The sequence below is a fragment of the Rhinoderma darwinii genome, chromosome 3, assembly GCF_050947455.1.
Source record: "Rhinoderma darwinii isolate aRhiDar2 chromosome 3, aRhiDar2.hap1, whole genome shotgun sequence".
NCBI lineage: Eukaryota > Metazoa > Chordata > Amphibia > Anura > Rhinodermatidae > Rhinoderma > Rhinoderma darwinii.
The window spans coordinates 299,048,437-299,069,488 of record NC_134689.1 but is presented as its reverse complement, the minus strand read 5'-3'; the positions used below and the strand labels follow the sequence as shown (position 1 = coordinate 299,069,488).

The window sequence follows — 21,052 nt, the reverse complement described above, 5'->3', positions numbered from 1 at the left end:
GCAGAGTGCCACAGATTTGATCTACCATAGATTTATGAGACACTCTTTCTAAATCACCTCAACGAGTGGTTGCTGCGAATGGGAAATGTGATACATAACAGATGCTCACTCTAAAATGAAGTGCTTAGTAGGAATAAAAACGGGATTAAAAGGCGCTGCTTGGATATATTTAAATATGAAAATAATTTATTGAGTAGTCATAGTACAGATGCTACGCGTTTCAACGCCGGACTGGCTTCTTCATCAGGCAAGTAAAAGTTGGTTTTGGTTTTACTTGCCTGATGAAGACGCCAGTCCGGTGTTGAAACGCGTAGCATCTGTACTATGACTACTCAATAAATTATTTTCATATTTAAATATATCCAAGCAGCGCCTTTTAATCCCGTTTTTATTCCTACTAAGCACTACTTTGGCAACTCCTCCGGGTGTTTGCATTTGGGATTAGCAGCAGCTTTCCACCGTATTGCATATACCCACCAGTATTTTGCAACCACAAGGTGAGCAATTATCATCATTTTTGCTCCTGCATATTACAAATTGAATTGCACGATGTGGCGCCGTGTCCTTTTTACTCTGTTTTAGTAACACTCTAAAATGAAGACAGATTCCCTTTAAAGGGGTTGGCTTAGAAAAAACATCTTCTATTATATTATTTTGAATTAATAGATGGCGATCCCTCTATCAGGCCCTCATTATCAAGAGGGGAGAGCTGCAACAAAGAGTGCCTCTAGCTCTGGAGGACCCATCACATCCATCATTGCATGGATAGTCTTTTAATTTCAATGGGAACTGTGAAATACTTGATTTCCTCTGTGGTGGCGCTTCAGGGAAATTGAACACTTGCTATCAGGTTACTGCAGAGATTACAGTTGATCACTGAGGGTCTGGCAGCGGGAAACCCTGTGATTAGCTTATTGTCATTGGACCCTTCTAACAAAAACGAAATTCTCCAAAATGTGCTACCCCTTTAGCCATGTGGGTTTAGCATATGCTGCATGAAAGGTACTAGGGGATAAACAATTGGCAATAGTTATTGCTCATTGTGAAGAAAATTTACAGCCTTTATTAAGTCCTCATCCTGATATAACGCAAGTAAATATTTTCTTACAATGTGGGTGACTTGTTATTCAGGACTAGTAGTAACACTGGGATCTGTTGGTTGACCCCCACTGAATTTTTTTTCTTCATTAGATAACAGTGATTAAGATGCTGCAGGGGATGAGAAGGAGGAACCATATGGAATAAAATGATGCCCACGATTGGCGAAAACATAAAAATATTAAGAGTTATTTTAAAAGGGGCAGCAGTCTTTGCCAGCTGTTATAAATAATGGGGCTTGCTATACTTAACTGTGATCCAAGTGGAAATGTGGAAAGGTTATGAACAGAGAGCAACCAGAGAACCAGTGGGAATTACTGCTTCTCCTGGCATGCTAAATATTTTTTCTAATTAAGCCAACAATATTAGCAGTTCAGAAGCCGAGGCCAGCAGCAGCTGCCCTCTGGATATCTGTCCTCCAGCGCACGCCTGCTCATGGACATTTGCTAACTCTGGCACTGTAAATACTTCTAACTATGTTGTATTATTATGCAGTCAACCCTTTTACTGCCGCTGTTGTTAACAAGGGTGAAGATTCACCCATAAAAAGCTGGCTGTTCCCAATAAAATAAGTACAATGCTTAAAATCTCTCATTGCAAATAAGGGTGGAGGACGGGTCCCTTACTGCTACATAAGAGCTTGGTCTATAGTTTTGTGGGGAGTATGATAGTAAAACATGAAAACCAAAAAAAACACTGCTGCACGAGCTACTGCCGTGTTGCCCACATTGTTTACACTGCCAAGCAGCACATTGTGGGAGGGTTTTATAGTCATAGCTCTGATATGTATCTTGGGCTAGCTGTGTGTTTCACTTGAAATCTTTCTTCACACAGTTTTTTCTCTAGCATTGCATGAAAAAATGCATGTTTTTCATTTAGTGTCATTCTGTACGTGCTTTTTTTTTAATGGTGTTTATAAAGTCCTATAATAAAGCCTATGGGAAAAAATTCCAGGAAAAACTGCGTTTGGAAAAAAACGCAACTGACCACAAAAATGAAACAAAGATGCCACAAACAAAAACACAGTGTATTTAGTGCTTTTTACGGTTTATTATAGACTTTAAAACATCTGACTGCACAAAAACACGCACCATAAAACCGCTATAAAATACGCAGCAACATGCTGTGCGCGAAACCAGCCTACAGGCTTCTACTATATACATTTTAATAACTGGTAATCATAAAGAGATGTTTCACATGAAGTAAAACTAATATTGTTTTTACCTGGTATCTAAGGGAGATGTCCATGCATGTCCTTGGACAGAAGTCAGATTGGAGAATAGATTGCTTTATCCTATATGTCTCCAGTCCGTGCTGGTATTGCTGTGCTGGGAGATCGCGTCACGCAGCCATTAGCATTGTAAAACATAATTTCACAGACATAGATAAACATATATAAATGTGTGGGTGAAAGTATCTTATGCTACGAATATAACTAAAAAATATAAGTCCCAGGGTAGGGTAGTTCAAAAATTCACAAAATATTCCTTAAGCTGGCCATACATTGAAATAGCTGTGGGCGAAACAGCTACTTCTCCCGACTTCAACACAAACATGCTTTTTTTTAACCCCTTCCCCCTGCTTGCATTCTGGGCCCTAATGACCAAGCCATTTTTTACGTTTTTCCATTGTCACATTCGAAGAGCTATAACTTTTTTATTTTTGAGTCGACATAGCTGTATAAGGTCTTGTTTTTTGCGGGACAAGTTGTAAGTTTTAATAGCACCATTTTGGGGTACATATAATTTATTCATTAACTTTTAATAACTTTTTTTTGGGGGGGGGATAGAAGAAAACCTGAAATTTCGCCACTCTTTTTTTGCGCCCTAAATCTACGTTGTTTACCGTGTGGTATAAATAACACAATAACTTTATTCAGCGGGTTGTTACGATTGCAAAGATACCAAATTTGTATAGATTTTGTATGTTTTACTACTTACACAGTAAAAACACTTTTTTTTCAAAATTATTTGTTCTTGCGTCTCCATATTTGAAGAGTTATAACTATTTTATTGTTCCGCTGATGCAGTTGTATGAGGGCTTTTTTTTTTGCGGGAAGACTTGTAGTTTTTATTGGTACCATTTGAAAGTAGATGCGACTTTTTGATCACATTTTATCACATTTTTTTAAGTCAGGATTAACAGAAAACAGCAATTTTTCCATTGTTTTTGATTTTTTTTTTTACAGCGTTCACCGTGCGGGTTAAATAATGTAACAGCTTTATAGTCGGGGTCGTTACGGACGCGGAAATACCAAATATGTGTAACGTTTTTGCTTTATTGTGTTTTTTTAATAGTAAAGCATTTTGTAAGGGGAAAAAGTGGTTTTTTTATTTTTTTTTTCACATTTTTTTTAATTAACTTTATACAACTTTTTTTTTTTACCACTCCCACTAGGGGACTTCACTATGCGATTATACGATCGCTTTTATAATACACTGCAATACTTTTGTATTGCAGTGTATTACTGCCTGTCCGTTTAAAACGGACAGGCATCTGCTAGGTCATGCCTCCGGCATAGCCTAGCAGGCATTCATTACAGGCAGACCTGGGGGCCTTTATTAGGCCCCCGGCTGCCATCGGAGACACAGACACTCGGCGATCTTATCGCCGGGTGTCAGTGGGATGAGAGGGAGCTCCCTCCCTCTCTCCAAAACCGCTCAGATGCGGTGCACGCTATTGAGCACCGCATCTGAAGGGTAAAACGGGTGAGATCGATACTTATATCGATCTCACCCGGCAGAGCAGGGACGCCCCCAGCCCTCAGCTGCCTCTGGCAGCTGAGATCAGGGAGATTTGACGGCTCCCTGCTCTGTTTACTTTATTCTAATGCAGCGCCGTGAAATGGTGGCGCTGTAGAATAAAGCCCATTAATGACCGCCGTGAAAAGGCTAATCGGCGGTCATTAAGGGGTTAAAAAGGGAGAGGGGAATATGCCGCTTCAAAAACCTTTTCAAATCCAAAATTCCTAATCCTTCTTTCCTCCAGTATCTGCCATCGGAGAGAGTTAAGAGGCCCCCTTAGACATTTGATAGTCGGCCGATACTTGAAATAAGTGGGTTCTGACAACTTTTATGTAATGTGTATGGCCGGCTTTATAGCATAAATGTCTCCACCAGAGGGGACCCACCAACACCCCTAATATCAGATGCCAATGCACTATACAATGAGTATCATGATGGATATCACTGTTTCTCCTTAAAGTTTCAATGAATTTCCTCTTACAATTAAGTGTTTTATGATTTTCTAGCAAATAATTTTGTGAATATAATAAAACAATTTGTGGGATTTTGCAATACAGGCTTACACAGCAATTTCCATTCTCTGAAAACTACTGGAAATCCAGCAAGGAATTGTGAAATCCAAATTGATCAAATGAGTATTGTTATTTTTCATGATATTGGACATCGACATTGAATATTGGTGGTTATTGGTATTCTCTACCCTGTTAGGATAATACAAAGTGGCATTGTGTATATATAAAAAAATGACATCAGGTGCACATACTTACTGTTTACAGGTATACACAAAGGGTTAGCAGCACAATGAGGATGCTATGTGATTCAGTACAGAAAACGATCTTCGTTTTAGAAACAGAACAGGGAATTGGCTATTTTATTGAGCATCAATAAACTTCTACAGTCAATAAAGCTGACCTCACACGATTCCTCATAAGCCTTTCTGTCTTCTGCTGGCGACTGCTTCCCAACCTCAGCCGATACCCTGCAATCTGGTTGACGGAAAGCAGAAACTTGGAAGATTAGGAAAGTCACTTGGCTGACGTGAAAAAAATATGTATTTTTCTGATTTACAAATGTGAGAGGGGAAATGGAGATTTTTGTTTGTGAATGAAGGCTGGGAGGTTTTCTTTTCGAGCCATAGCCTCAAAAATAAATACTCGAACGCTAAACCACAGCTAAATATCATTGTCACCCTTTACATGTAATAATTTTGCTGCCAACTTTATGTAGAGCAGTTGCTGAATTGCTGGGTTATTATTTTATAGGGTACTTTGATGTGAGTGCTTTTACACTGTTACAGGGAATCATAGTCAGGGCCGGCCCTAGTATAGATGGTGCCCTGTGCGAAATGATCTTTCGCCGCCCCACCCCATCATTAAAAAAAAATGCCCCATAAAAAAATTTATAATGCCCCTTTAGTGCCCCCATACAGTATAATAATAATATTTAATAATATAATATATTACAACCCCTTCAAGGACACAGTATTTTGTCCTCTAATTGTGCCCACAGTATTATGCGCCTTGTAGTACCCCTACACAGTATAATGTCCGCTTAGTGGCCCCGACACAGTATAATGCCCCCCTGTAGATTTTGCCATATAGACAGTGCCATAATCCCCCATCTCCTTTTTGTAGATCGTGCCATACAGCCCCCCACACCTCCCCCTTGTAGACAGTGCCATACAGTCCCCCACCTCCCCCTTGTAGATCGTGCCATACAGTTCCCGCACCTCCCCCTTGTAGACAGTGCCCCCAAACAAAAACAAAAATTGTACTCACCTAGGCCCCGTTCCCATGACGAACTGAGCTGCTCCATGACGGGACCCTAGTACAGAGTTTCCCAACCTTTTCGGACTCGAGGCAGCACTGGAAAAACAAAATTTCCTCAGGGCCCCCCTACCAAAAATTGTTTTGAGAAAGACAGAAAACGGCTAAGAACAAGCACTCCACTTATAGGGAATGTTCACACACGTTTTTTGTAAGGCAAAAAAAAATCTGCCTCAAAATTCCTTCAGCAACTAACAGCGTTGTGTGACCTTTTTTTTGTGTTTTTTCTTAAGCCGTTGAAGCGAATGCAAAAGACGCAGGAAAAAAAGCTCCAAACGAGCACTGCAGGTATCTTCTGCCTCCTATTAATTATAATTGGAGGTCAGAGGTGGAAACCACTTGAAGACCATCAGCCCCCCACTCACAGAAAAATGACCATCAACCCCCCACTCACAGTAAAATGACCATCAGCCCCCCACTCACAGCAAAATGACCATCAGCTCACCACTCAGTAAAATGACCATCAGACCCCCACTCACAGATTCCCCCTGTAGGTAGCGCCACACAGCCCCTTGTGGGTAGCGCCAGACAGCCCCCTTGTAGGTAGCGCCACACAGCCCCTTGTGGGTAGCACCACACAGCCCCCTTGTGGGTAGCACCACACAGCCCCTTGTAGGTAGCACCACACAGCCCCCTTGTGGGTAGCGCCAGACAGCCCCCTTGTAGGTAGCGCCACACAGCCCCCTTGTAGGTAGCGCCACACAGCCCCGTTGTAGGTAGCGCCACACAGCCCCCTTGTAGATAGCGCCACACAGCCCCCTTGTAGATAGCGCCACACAGCCCCCTTGTAGATAGCGCCACACAGCCCCCTTGTAGATAGCGCCACACAGCCCCCTTGTAGATAGCGTCACACAGCCACCTGTAGAGTGTGCCACACAGCCCCCTGTAGGGAGTGCCGCACAGCCCCCTGTAGGGAGTGCCGCACAGCCCCCTGGTAGGAAGTGTCGCAAAGACCCCTGGTAGGGAGTGCCACACAGCCCACAGCCCCTGGTAGGGAGTGCCTCGCAGCCCCCCGGTTGGTAGTGCCCACAGCCCCCTGGTTGGTAGTGCCCCACAGCCCCCTGGTTGGTAGTGCCACACAGCCCACATCTCCCTGGTTGGTAGTGCCACACAGCCCACTGGTTGGTAGTGCCACACAGCCCATAGCCCCCTGGTAGGTAGTGCCACACAGCCCCCTGGTAGGTAGTGCTACACAGCACCCTAGTAGGTAGTGCCACACAGCCCCCTAGTAGGTAGTGCCACACAGCCCACTGGTTGGTAGTGCCACACAGCCCACAACCCCCTGGTTGGTAGTGCCACACAGCCCACAGCCCCTTGGTAGGTAGTGCCACACTGCCCACAGCCCCCTTGTAGGTAGTGCAAGGACTACGAAATGACTGATAGCTGGCGGGCAATAGACATTCAAAAAAGGACAACTGTGCAGGAGCACACAGAATACCCAGCTTTCCCAGCTATCAAATAAATGTGTGGAAATAAACTAAGTTATAACTTTTATTTAGTCTGAGTAAAGGATTAATCCTTTTAGCTAGATTAAATAAAAGTTATATCTTAGTTTATTGCCACACTTTTTTTTTGATACCCAGGAAAGCTGGGTATTTTGTGTGCTCCTGCACAGTTGTCCTTTGTATGTAGTGCCACACAGCCCACAGCCCCCCTGTAGATAGCAACCCCCCCTCCTTCCAGTAAAGATAGCGCCACCGTAGCTCCCTGAAGGAGCGGAATCCCTGTGTGGCCGGGGATTCCGGTCCTGGAGCGCTGCTTGATGCCTCTGTCCATATATGGACAGTGACATCAGGGAAAACTCCTGAGGCGGAATCCCCGTCCACAGCGTTGCAGACGCTATGACCGTCGATTCCACTCCAGGAGAAGCTCTTGTCGTCTATGTCCATGACGTCATTGGCTTCTCCTGGAGTGGAATCCCTGGTCATAGAGTCTGCAATGCTGTGACCGGGGATTCCGCTTCAGGAGTTTCCCCTGATGTCACTGTCCATATATGGACAGAAACATCAAGCAGCGCTCCAGGAGCGGAATCCCCGGCCACACGGGGATTCCGCATCTTCAGGGAGCTACTGTGGCGCTAGTAGACAGCAGAGCAGGGAGATACCTACCTGCTCTGCTATAGTGCCCCCTGTAGATAGCAACCCACCCTTCCAGTATAGATAGCGCCACTGTAGCTCCCTGAAGGAGTGGAATCCCCGTGTGGCCGGGGATTCCGCTCCTGGAGCACTGCTTGATGACTCTGTCCATATATGGACAGTGACATCAGGGAAAACTCCTGAAGCGGAATTCCCGGTCACAGCGTTTTCAGACGCTATGACCGTCGGTTCCACTCCAGGAGAAGCTCCTGACGTCTGTGTCCATGACGTCATTGGCTTCTCCTGGAGTGGAATCCCCGATCATAGACTCTGCAATGCTGTGACCGGGGATTCCGCTTCAGGAGTTTTCCCTGATGTCACTGTCCATATAAGGACAGAGGCATCAAGCAGCGCTCCAGGACCGGAATCCCCGGCCACATGGGGATTCCGCTCCTTCAGGGAGCTATGGTGGCGCTATCCTGGAAGGGGGGGGTTTGATATCTACAGGGGGGCACTATAGCAGAGCAAGGGAGGTATCTCCCTGCTCTGCTGTCTACTAGCGCCGCTGTAACTGAAGGGAGCTACAGTGGCGCTAGTAGACAGCAGAGCAGGGGGATATCTCCCTACTCTGCTATAGTGCCGTCGCTACCGCTATAGAGGCCACAGCAGCTGCTATCGGCGCCACCACCCTCATGCCCGGTGTCACCGCTAGCAGCCGCTAAGGCTGCTACAGCGGTAGTGATGGCCACTAAGTGAAGAAGCGCCCGGGTGCGACTGCAGTTAGTGTGTGTAAAACGAAGTAGAAAACTGTTTAATAAAAATTTTTACAAAAAATTATGTAAGCAATAAGAAAAGTAAACATAATTGGTATCACCGCGTCTGTAAAAGCCCAAACTATTAAAACATTACGTTATTTAACCTTATGGTGGAACACTGTAGAAAAATAAAAATGCACAATGCAAGAATTGCTTCCTCCAAAAATGTATTAGAAAGTGAACATAAAGTTGTATATACAACAAAATGGTGCCAAATAAAACTCCAGCTTGCCCCGCAAAAATGAAGCCCTCACACTGCCCCATCGCCAGAAAAATGAAAAATGTATGGCTGTCAGAATATAGCTACACGAAAAAAAATGTTATAACAAATTTTTTTTTAGTACATCATAAAAAAAATATATATTAATTTGGTATCGCTGTTTTCGTATTGACCCGCATTTCGTATTAACATGATGTTTTTCTGGCACAGTGAACGCCGTAATAAAGACACCTGAAAAACAATGAAGGAATCGATGGTGTTTTTTTCCACTCAACCCCACAAAGGACTGTTTTTTTCATTTCCCATGACATTATATGGTATATTAAATGGTACCATTAAAAACTACATCTTATCCTTCAAAAAAATAAGCCCCCATACAGCTACGTAGACAGATCAATAAAAAAGTTGTAATGCGGTGATGGAAAAAAAAAAATTGTCTGTGTCTTCAAGGGGCTAATATGTTACAGAAAACCTGCGGGATACAATGCATGCCAATGTACTGACTATTAATGTTGCATATATTTTCATATGTTTACAGCAATGAAGCCTCTTACTTAGCTGAGATGTTTGGTCCAATGTGGATGGTTAAGGTCTACACATATGAGTTCCAGGTTAGTATCTATTATTCTGCACTTTTTGGCCCATTCAGAAACTATGTAACCTGTTTTTGCTAAGAATTGAGTCATTTTCTCACATTTCCTTCCTGGTGGGTAATCATTCTGTGAGTTCTGGATTTTCAGAGGTTCATTGCTAGTTCAGATCAGCATATCCAATTGAAGAATTATTGTGGTAAATTGAGCAGGAAGAGAACAGTGATACACAGGGCACTGAGATGGGATACACTGCCTGTAATGTGGAAGATTATAGCGTGTAGCAAATACAATTGTAATGCAGGTCATATTAATCTATGGATCTACTGTACTGTTTTATTTTATCCATCTTATTTGTAGAAAGCGTCCTGCTGTTTCTGCTGTCCAGAAGAGGACGAGGAAAGAGGTGATGAAAATTTATGTTCTTTTTCAATGTCTGCTTAGATCAAATAATGCACTCACATATATAATATGTCCTTCTGCTGCCGCTTTCAGAAGTTTCCTTTCAGACAGCCAAAATACTGGCGCATTTTAGCATCTGTATCATGGCCGCAACACCCGGACCTCCAGTAGTATTATTCCCACTGAAGTAAATGGAGAAAAACTGACACAATAGCAGCACAACTGTGACAAATGATGCGGTGCAAAAATAAACAAAATGCGTTTTTAACCGCATTGTGTGAACGGGATGTTTAAAAAACTCATTGATCACAATAGCACATCTCACTGTTACGGTAAATTAAACGCACATGTGAAAGTATCATAAAAGTCTTATGTGTTCGATTGGAATAAAAATGAAAAGGTTTTAGCTGTTGGATGATAGCACTACCTTCCTTACTTTTGACAATAGTTGGCTAAGAATTTTCTGAGTGGGCAATTAAGGGTATGTGCCCACGGTAGCAGGCTTTTACGTTTGAAAAGACAGACTGTTTTCAGGAGAAAACAGCTGCCTCGTTTCAGACGTAAATGCTCCTCCTCGCATTTTGCGAGGCTTCTCTGACAGCCGTAAATTTTGAGCTGTGCTTCATTGAGTTCAATGAAGAATGGCTCAAATTACGTCTGAAAGAAGTGTCCTGCTGTAATGACGGGGGGTAGGGAAACGGACAAGTGAGCCCTAGTCTACCCGCCACTCTGTCCCTGCCTACTTGCAACGACCCGCCCTAGGCGACGGGGTACAACTGGGCGGCGGTCCCTGCGCTCAGTAAGTGCACGACAAACACGACAAACATACAAGGGAATACAAGCAAGGGAAAGGGGCAGTTGCCCACGGCAACACCGTGAGCAACCAGAGTGGTGAACGAGCCGAGTCAAGCCAGGAGTGTGTGAGGTACCAAACGAAGAGTCAGTAAGCCAGGGTCTGTATGGAGCAGGATCAAAATAGAAGGAGCTGTAGCTGGGCCAGGAAACCACACGAAAAGAATCACAAGCACCGAGGGACAGGAAGGGCAGGCTTAAATAGACCGACGGCGGGAGCTAGCTGAGTCTGGCCAGGTTGCGATAGGCTCTCCCACTCCTAAGCCTGCCAGCCTGAGTGGTGGAAGCTGGAGTCAGTCTCAGGGATGTAGATTCAGGTGCTGACTGATTAATTATGGGAGTTAACCCCGAAGCTGTGCCTGGCAGATCCTTTACAGTACCCCCCCTTTTATGAGGGGCCACCGGACCCTTTCTAAGTGGACCTGGCTTACTGGGGAAACGCAGGTGGAACCTCCTGACCAATACCCCAGCGTGAACATCCCGGGCGGGTACCCAAGTCCTCTCCTCGGGCCCGTATCCTCTCCAATGGACCAGGTACTGGAGGGAGCCTTGGACCATCTTGCTGTCCACAATCTTGGCCACCTCGAATTCCACCCCCTCAGGGGTGAGGACGGGAACAGGAGGTCTCCTCGAGGGAGCCAAGGACGGGGAGCAGCGTTTAAGGAGGGAGGCATGAAACACGTCGTGTATACGAAAAGACGGGGGTAACTCCAGCCGGAAGGAGACAGGATTGAGGACCTCAATGACCTTATATGGCCCAATAAACCGGGGAGCAAACTTCTTGGACGGAACCTTGAGACGCAAGTTCCTAGACGACAACCACACCAGATCCCCGACGATAAACAGGGGGTTAGCAGAACGTTTTCTATCAGCCTGAGTTTTTTGTACGCTCTGGGACGCCTCTAGGTTCTTCTGAACCTGGGCCCAGACTGTGCACAGTTCCCGATGAACGACCTCTACCTCGGGATTGTTGGAACTACCAGGTGAAACGGAGGAGAACCGTGGATTAAACCCAAAATTACAGAAAAAGGGGGAGACCCCTGACGAGTTACTGACCCGGTTATTAAGGGAAAATTCGGCGAGGGGAATGAATGAGACCCAATCATATTGACAGTCCGAGACAAAACACCTTAAATATTGTTCTAGAGATTGATTAGTCCTCTCAGTTTGGCCATTGGTTTCAGGATGGAAGGCAGAGGAGAAGGACAGATCAATCTCCAACTTCATACAGAAGGCTCTCCAAAACAATGAAACAAATTGTACCCCTCTGTCCGAAACAATATTGACAGGGACCCCATGGAGACGCAGGATGTGTTTGACAAACAAGGTAGCCAACGTCTTGGCGTTGGGTAGTTTCTTGAGGGGCACAAAGTGGCACATCTTACTGAAGCGGTCTACTACCACCCACACCACCGACTTGCCTTGGGATGGAGGCAAATCGGTGATAAAATCCATGGAGATATGTGTCCAAGGTCTCTGGGGAATGGGCAACGAACGCAGTAAGCCCGCTGGTCGGGACCTGGGAGTCTTGGACCTAGCACAAACCTCACAAGCGGCGACGTAGGCCTTAACGTCTTTAGGCAACCCAGGCCACCAATAGTTTCTAGTAATGAGGTGTTTGGTACCCAGGATGCCTGGATGACCAGATAGTGCAGAGTCATGATTTTAACTAAGTACCCTTAGCCGGAATTGCAGGGGAACAAACAGCTTGTTCTCAGGAAGGTTCCCGGGAGCTGAACCTTGATCAGCAGCAATTTCAGAGACTAAATCAGAATCGATCAAGGAAATGATTATACCTGGAGGCAAAATACAAGCAGGATCTTCCTCCGAAGGAGGGCTGGCCATGAAGCTACGCGACAGTGCATCAGCCTTAATATTTTTAGACCCAGCCCTATAGGTAACCAAAAAATTGAATCTGGTAAAAAATAACGCCCATCGAGCTTGTCTCGGGTTTAGCCTCCGGGCAGATTCTAGGAAAACCAGATTCTTGTCGTCGGTAAGGACCGTTACCTGGTGCCTAGCCCCCTCCAGGAAGTGGCGCCACTCTTCAAATGCCCATTTAATGGCTAAGAGTTCGCGGTTACCAATATCATAGTTACTCTCAGTTGGCGAAAACTTCCTGGAGAAGTAGGCACAGGGGCGGAGATGGGTGAGGGACCTGGTACCCTGGGACAAGACAGCCCCCACTCCCACCTCAGATGCGTCAACTTCCACGATAAATGGCTCCATTTGGTTGGGCTGAACCAGCACCGGGGCCGAGATAAAGCACCTCTTAAGGACCTCAAAAGCCTGGACAGCCTCAGGAGGCCAGTGGAGGAGATCAGCTCCTTTGCGAGTGAGGTCCGTAAGAGGCTTAGCGATGACCGAGAAGTTAGCAATAAATCTCCTGTAATAATTAGCGAACCCCAAAAAACACTGTAACGCCTTCAGGGAGGCAGGTTGGACCCATTCCGCCACCGCCTGAACCTTGGCGGGGTCCATGCGGAATTCATGAGGAGTGAGGATTTGACCCAAAAATTGTATTTCCTGTACCCCAAACACACATTTTTTCGGTTTTGGCAAACAGTTTGTTTTCCCGAAGGACCTGGAGCACCTTCCTGACATGCTCAATGTGGGAGGACCAGTCCTTGGAAAACACCAGTATGTCATCAAGGTACACTACAAGAAATATCCCCAGGTAATTTCTCAAAATCTAATTTATGAAATTCTGGAAGACCGCAGGGGCATTACACAACCCAAAGCGCATGACGAGGTTTTCAAAATGGCCTTCGGGCGTGTTAAACGCAGTCTTCCACTCATCCCCCTCTTTGATGCGGATAAGGTTATACGCCTCCCGTAGATCCAACTTAGAGAACCATTGGGCCCCCTGAACCTGATTGAAGAGATCAGGAATCAAAGGAAGGGGATACTGGTTCCTTACCGTGACCTTATTCAGGCTACGGTAGTCAATGCATGGCCTAAGACCACCATCCTTCTTCCCTACGAAGAAGAAGCCAGCACCTACCGGAGAAGTAGAGGGACGAATGTAACCCTTGGCCAGGCATTCCTGGATATACTCTCTCATGGCTTCACGTTCGGGACAAGAAAGATTAAATATCCTACCCTTAGGAAGCTTAGCTCCTGGTACCAATTCGATAGCGCAATCGTATTCTCTATGAGGAGGTAACACTTCGGAGGGCTCCTTAGAGAAAACATCAGCGAAATCCTGAACAAACTCGGGTAGCGTGTTCGCCTCCTCAGGGGGAGAAATAGAATTAACAGAAAAACATGATGTAAAACATTCATTACCCCATTTGGTTAGCTCCCCAGTATTCCAGTCAAACGTGGGATTATGCAACTGCAACCAGGGAAGGCCTAGAACCAAATCGTACGATAATCCCTGCATCAACAGTACAGAGCACTGCTCCAAATGCATGGAGCCAACAAGGAGTTCAAAAACAGGGGTATGCTGTGTAAAATAACCATTAGCAAGAGGAGTGGAGTCGATACCCACTACCGGGACAGGTTTAGGCAAATCAATCAGAGGCATAGCAAGAGACATAGCAAATTCCACAGACATGATATTAGTAGAGGACCCTGAATCCACGAAGGCACTGCCGGTAGCAGACCTACCACCAAAAGAGACCTGAAAGGGAAGCAAGATCTTAGTACGTTTCCTATTTACGGGAAATACCTGTGCGCCCAAGTGACCTCCCCGATGATCACTTAGGCGCGGAAGTTCTCTGGCTGCATTCTTAGGGTATGTTCACACGTAGTCAACAAAAACGTCTGAAAATCCAGAGCTGTTTTCAAGGGAAAACAGACCCTGCTTTTCAGACGTTTTTTTACCAACTCGCATTTTTCGCGGCGTTTTTCGCGCCGTTTTCGTGGCGTTTTTTACGTCCGTTTTTGGAGCTGTTTTCATTGGAGTCTATGAGAAAACAGCTCCAAAAACGTCCAAAGAAGTGTCCTGCACTTCTTTTGACGAGGCTGTATTTTTACGCGTCGTCGTTTGACAGCTGTCAAACGACGATGCGTAAATAACAGGTCGTCTGCACAGTACGTCGGCAAACCCATTCAAATGAATGGGCAGATGTTTGCCGACGTATTGGAGCCGTATTTTCAGACGTAAAACGAGGCATAATACGCCTCGTATACGTCTGAAATTTGGCCGTGTGAACATACCCTTACGCTTAGGACAGTTGTTCACTTGATGCTTGTCATCCCCACAGTAGAAGCAGAGACCATTTTTCCTGCGGAATTCTCTACGTTGTTGGGGGGACACGGAGGCCCCGAGTTGCATAGGTATCTCTGAGTCTTTTGGGGAGGAACGAAGCAACGGAACTTCGGGAGGCATCATGGGGGAGTCGGAGGAGAAAACACATAAACGTTCACGTTGTCGTTCCCTGAGACGTCGGTCAAGTCGTACCGCTAAAGCCATAACCTGGTCTAGGGAGTCAGAAGAGGGATAGCTAACTAGCAGGTCTTTCAGGGCATTCGACAGACCCAACCTAAACTGGCACCTTAAGGCAGGGTCATTCCACCGAGAAGCTACGCACCACTTCCTAAAGTCAGAACAATACTCCTCAACAGGTCTCTTACCCTGATGTAAGGTCACCAGCTGACTCTCGGCAAAGGCAGTCCTGTCAGTCTCGTCATAAATAAGTCCGAGAGCAGAAAAGAAACAATCAACGGAGGAAAGTTCAGGGGCGTCAGGAGCCAAGGAGAAGGCCCACTCTTGGGGCCCTTCCTGGAGCCGGGACATAATTATACCCACCCGCTGGCTCTCAGAACCTGAGGAATGAGGCTTTAAACGAAAGTAAAGCCTACAACTCTCCCGAAAGGAGAGAAAAGCCCTCCGGTCCCCTGAGAACCGGTCGGGCAACTTGAGGTGGGGTTCAAGAGGTGAGGTGAGGGGAACTACCAAGGTAGCATCAGGCTGGTTGACCCTCTGAGCCAGGGCCTGGACCTGTAGGGAGAGACCCTGCATTTGCTGAGCCAGGGTCTCACGGGGGTCCATAGTGGTGTCAGGGACCAGGGTAGACTAGGTATGGGCTTGTGATTATGTTATGACGGGGGGTAGGGAAACGGACAAGTGAGCCCTAGTCTACCCGCCACTCTGTCCCTGCCTACTTGCAACGACCTGCCCTAGGCGACGGGGTACAACTGGGCGGCGGTCCCTGCGCTCAGTAAGTGCACGACAAACACAACAAACATACAAGGGAATACAAGCAAGGGAAAGGGGCAGTTGCCCACGGCAACACCGTGAGCAACCAGAGTGGTGAACGAGCCGAGTCATGCCAGGAGTGTGCGAGGTACCAAACGAAGAGCAGAAGAGTAGTCAGTAAGCCAGGGTCTGTATGGAGCAGGATCAAAATAGAAGGCGCTGTAGCTGGGCCAGGAAACCACACGAAAAGAATCACAAGCACCGAGGGACAGGAAGGGCAGGCTTAAATAGACCGAGGGCGGGAGCTAGCTGAGTCTGGCCAGGTTGCGATAGGCTCTCCCACTCCTAAGCCTGCCAGCCTGAGTGGTGGAAGCTGGAGTCAGTCTCAGGGATGTAGATTCAGGTGCTGACTGATTAATTATGGGAGTTAACCCCGAAGCTGTGCCTGGCAGATCCTTTACACCTGCACTTCTTTTGACGAGGCTGTATTTTTACGCGTCGTCGTTTGACAGCTGTCAAACGACGACTCGTAAATGACAGGTTGTCTGCACAGTACGTCGGCAAACCCATTCAAATGAATGGGCAGATGTTTGCAGACGTATTGTAGCCTTATTTTCAGACGTAAAACAAGACATAATACGCCTCGTTTACGTCTGAAAATAGGTCGTGTGAACCCAGCCTAAGGGTTTATTTAACAAATAAGCAAACATTGCCGGGTAACGCTAAATATCACTCCTAGCGACATTTTCATTTACAGACGGCATTGCTGCCTAGCGCATGTCTTTCACAAAACCTGTCACAAGGCAATAATGACCACTACTTACCCGGCGGTGGATCGTCCTGATGGAAATGTCCTTCAGATCCTTGACGTTTGTCAGTGGTTTGAAAAGTCATTCTCACATGAAGGGAAGCCTATCCTTACACCCATTCTGTAATGTGTGGATCAAAGTATACACAGTGTTCCAAATTATTATGCACATTGGATTTAAGTGTCATAAACATTTAATTATTAGTTTTTCAATTAAACTCATGGATGGTATTGTGTCTTAGGGCTCTTTGGATCATTGTAATCAATCTCAGACACCTGTGATAATTAGTTTTCCAGGTGTGCCCAATCAAAGGAAAAATACTTAAGAAGGACGTTCCACATTATTAAGCAGGCCACAGGTTTCAAGCAATATGGGAAATAAAAAGGATCTCTCTGCTGCCGAAAAGCGTGAAATAGTGCAATACCTTGGACAAGGTATGAAAACATTGGATATTTCGAGAAAACGTAAGCGTGATCATCGTACTGTGAAAAGATTTGTGGCTGATTCAGAGCACAGACGGGTTCGTTCAGATAAAGGCATAATGAGGAAGGTTTCTGACAGACAAATTAATAGGATTAGGAGAGCAGCTGCTAAAATGCCATTGCAAAGCAGCAAACAGGTATTTGAGGCCGCTGGTGCCTCTGGAGTCCCGCGAACCTGAAGGTGTAGGATCCTCCAGAGGTTTGCAAGTGTGCATAAAGCTATTATTCGGCCACCCCTAAACAATGCTCACAAGCAGAAACTATTGCAGTGGGCTCAGAAATACATGAAGACTAATTTTCAAACCGTGTTGTTTACTGATGAGTGCCGTGCAACCCTGGATGGTCCAGATGGATGGAGTAGTGGATGGTTGGTGAATGGCCACCATGTCCCAACAAGGCTGCGACGTCAGCAAGGAGGTGGCGGAGTCATGTTTTGGGCTGAAATGATGGGGAGAGAGCTGGTAGGCCCCTTTAGGGTCCCTGACGGTGTGAAAATGACCTCTGCAAAGTACGTAGAGTTTATGACTGACCACTTTCTTCCGTGGTACAAAAAGAAGAACCGTGCCTTCCGTAGCAAAATTATCTTCATGCATGATAATTCACCAACTCATGCTGCAAAGAATACCTCTGTGCCATTGGCTGCAATGGGCATAAAAGGAGAGAAGCTCATGGTGTGGCCCCCATGTTCCCCTGACCTCAACCCTATTGAGAACCTTTGGAGCATCCTCAAGCAAAATATCTATGAGGGTGGGAGGCAGTTCACATCTAAACAGAAGCTCTGGGAGGTTATTCTGACATCCTGCAAAGATATTCAAGCAGAAACTGTCCAAATACTCACAAATTCAATGGATGCAAGAATTGTGAAGGTGATATCAAAGAAGGGGTCCTATGTTAACATCTAACTTGGCCTGTTAAGTTTATTTTGATTGAAAGAGCTTTTGATTTCTGTAAATATGACCTCCTGATGCTACAAATTCAACAAATTACCATTTTAGTTCTCTTTACAACCTTTAAAATGTTTTGATCTCAGTTGTGCATAATAATTTGAAACAGTGCATTTTGAGTTTTTTACTTATAAAAAAAAATCTGTAATCATTAGGAGATTTGTGCAATTAAATTCACATTATACTCCAACGGTTGATGGCTTGAAGATTATACTGACTGTCATTTGCATCGACTATTTAGGAAAATCAGCGAAAAATAACATTTGCATAATAATTTGGAACGCGGTGTAGAGCCTGTGGTCTATAATTTACATAACACCTCATAACAATAGCATTTACAATTCTCGCTCTGCCGATCAGTTTAAGTAATGTTGACTATGAACTTCTAGTCATGTTTTTCAGATGCTCTTTGTGCAATTTCTTATTTATCTAATTTAGTCCTCCTTACAAACCCTTTTTTAAGCGTGTTTTTACATGCATTTTTGGTGGCTTTTTGGTCCAAGAGAGAAGCCTACGGGAAAAAAATGCCAGAATAAAGGCCATACATAGAGCATACTGCATTTTGAAAAAAACACCACTACCCCAAAAACGCTACAAACCAAAACGTATGCAGGCTTTCTCATATCTTACTATAGATTTTAACCCCTTAGTGACCACTAATACGCCTTTTTACGTGATTCACTAATGGGCTTTAGGCTAGGCTGACGCCTTTTCACGTCAGCCTAGTCTAAGTCCTGCACGGGTCTCCCGTGCAGGCAGGAGCCGGGGCTCTGCTGTCTGATGACAGCTGAGCTCCTGCTCCAACGCCCGCGATCGAAGTTTACTTCGTTCGCGGCCGTTTAACCCGTTAAATGCCGCCGTCAATAGCGACCGCGGCATTTAACTTTGTTTACAGAGGGAGTGCGCTCCCTCTGTCACCCATCGGCGGCCCGCGAATGCAATCGCGGGTCTCCGATGGGGTGTCATGGCAGCCGGGGGACTGATAAAAGCCCCCGGGTCTGCCCTGGGCATATGCCTGTTAGGACGCGCCGGAGGCACGTCCTAACAGATTGCCTGTCAGATTTACACTGACAGGCAATAATGCTCTGGTATACGAAGTATACCAGAGCATTATAGCAGCGATCGGAACATCGCACAGTAAAGTCCCCTAGTGGGACTAATAAAATAAGTCATCAAAGTGAAATAAAGATTATTAATAAAAAGTACAGTAAAAAAATAAATAAAACCATTTTTTTCAATAAAAAGTGGTTTTATTTAGTAAAAGTGTAAAAAAAAAAAAAAGTACACATATGTGGTATCGCCGCGACCGTAATGACTCCATTAATAAAGTTAATATGTAATTTAAACCGCAAAGTGAACACCGTAAAAAAAAAACGCAAAAAACTATGGCGAAATTGCAATTTTTTTCCATTGCCCCCCAAAAAAGTCATAATAAAAATGAATCAATAAGTCCCATGTACCCCAAAACAGTACCATTCAAAACTACGTCTTGTCCCGCAGAAAACAAGCCCAAAAAATCACTACATTGATGGAAAAATAAAAAAATTACGGCTCTTGGAAAGCGACGATGCAAAAACAAATAATTTTAGTTCAAAAGTGTTTTTATTGTGCAAAAGTCGTAAAACATAAAAAAACCTCCACATATGTGGTATCGCCGTAATCGTACCGACCCATAGAATAAAGGTAACATGTTATTTACGTCGCATAGTGAACGGCGTCAATTTAAAAACGCATAGAACAATGGCGGAATTTCAGTTTTTTTTTATAATCCCCCCCAAAAAGGTTAATAAAAGTTAATATAAAAATTATATGTACCCAAAAATGGTGCTATTAAAAAGCACAACTAATCCCGCAAAAAACAAGTCCTCATACAGCTATGTAGGCGAAAAAATAAAAACGTTATAGCTCTTTGAATGCGACTATAGAAAAACGAATAAAATAGCTTGGTCATTAAGGCCTAAAATGGGCTGGTCACTAAGGGGTTAAAGAAACATCTGGCTGCAGAGTTTTGAAAGGGAATCTGTAAAAATCTGATTTTCTCATGCAGCTTGTATTCCCGAGTCCTCGATATTCGTGAGCTGCGGAGAAAACCGTCAATCAGCGGCCGGGGCAAGCCGCAACTCATAAACACGAGCTGCATGAGGAAAACTCATTTTTACAAAAACTACTGATCGCTAACAAGTATGAAATACATTGTTGGAATCAGGGTCTCTGGCACTGCTTTAAGCTGCCCTCAGATCGGGCCAGCATAAACCTGGTGACAGTTTTACTTTAAAGACGCTCTGTCACCACATTATAAGTGCCCTATCTCCTATATAAGGAGATGGGCGCTATAATGTAGATGACAGCAGTGCTTTTTTATTTAATAAAATTATCTGCTTTCACCACATTATTAGCGATTTTAGATTTATGCTAATGTGTTGCTTAATGCCTAAGTGGGCGTGTTTTTACTTTAGACCAAGTGAGCGTTATACAGAGGAGTGTATGACGCTGACCAATCAGCGTCATGCACTCCTCTCCATTCATTTAGACAGCGCATAGGGATCCTGCTAGATCCTTATGTGCTGTCTTATACTAACACATTAACGATACTGAAGTGTTTAGACAGTGAATAGACATTCCACGGGATGTCTATTTACAATCTCTGCACTTCGTTACTGTTTCTATAGTAGTTACAGCAGAGGAGGCGTAATCTCGTTGTAACCTGTCATTTACTGCGTAATCTCGCGAGATTACGCTTCCTCTGCTGTAACTACCACAGGCAGAGTAACGAAGTGCACAGATTGTGAATAGACATCCCGTGGAATGTCTAGTCACTGTCTAAACACTTCAGTATTGTTAATGTGTTAGTATAAGACAGCACATAAGGATCTAGCAGGATCCCTATGCGCTGAGTAAATGAATGGAGAGGAGTGCGTGACACTGATTGGTCAGCGTCATACACTCCTCTGTACAATGCCCACTTGGTCTAAAGTAAAAATACGCTCAGTTGGGCATTAAGCAACTCATTAGCATAAAATCGCTAATAAAGTGGTGAAAACAGATCGTT

At 44.9% G+C, this 21,052-nt stretch overlaps 1 protein-coding gene across 5 annotated transcripts in view; it reads left to right on the top strand.

The window, feature by feature from the left end:
• Positions 1–21,052, top strand: part of SERINC4 (serine incorporator 4) — a 63,345-nt gene that overhangs the window by 24,395 nt on the left and 17,898 nt on the right. For all 5 annotated transcript variants that reach the window (XM_075858111.1, XM_075858115.1, XM_075858110.1 and 2 more), the window contains 2 exons: positions 9,317–9,389; positions 9,729–9,774. In XM_075858111.1, the coding sequence (XP_075714226.1) occupies positions 9,317–9,389; positions 9,729–9,774 (119 nt within the window). The remainder of the gene's footprint in view (positions 1–9,316; positions 9,390–9,728; positions 9,775–21,052) is intronic.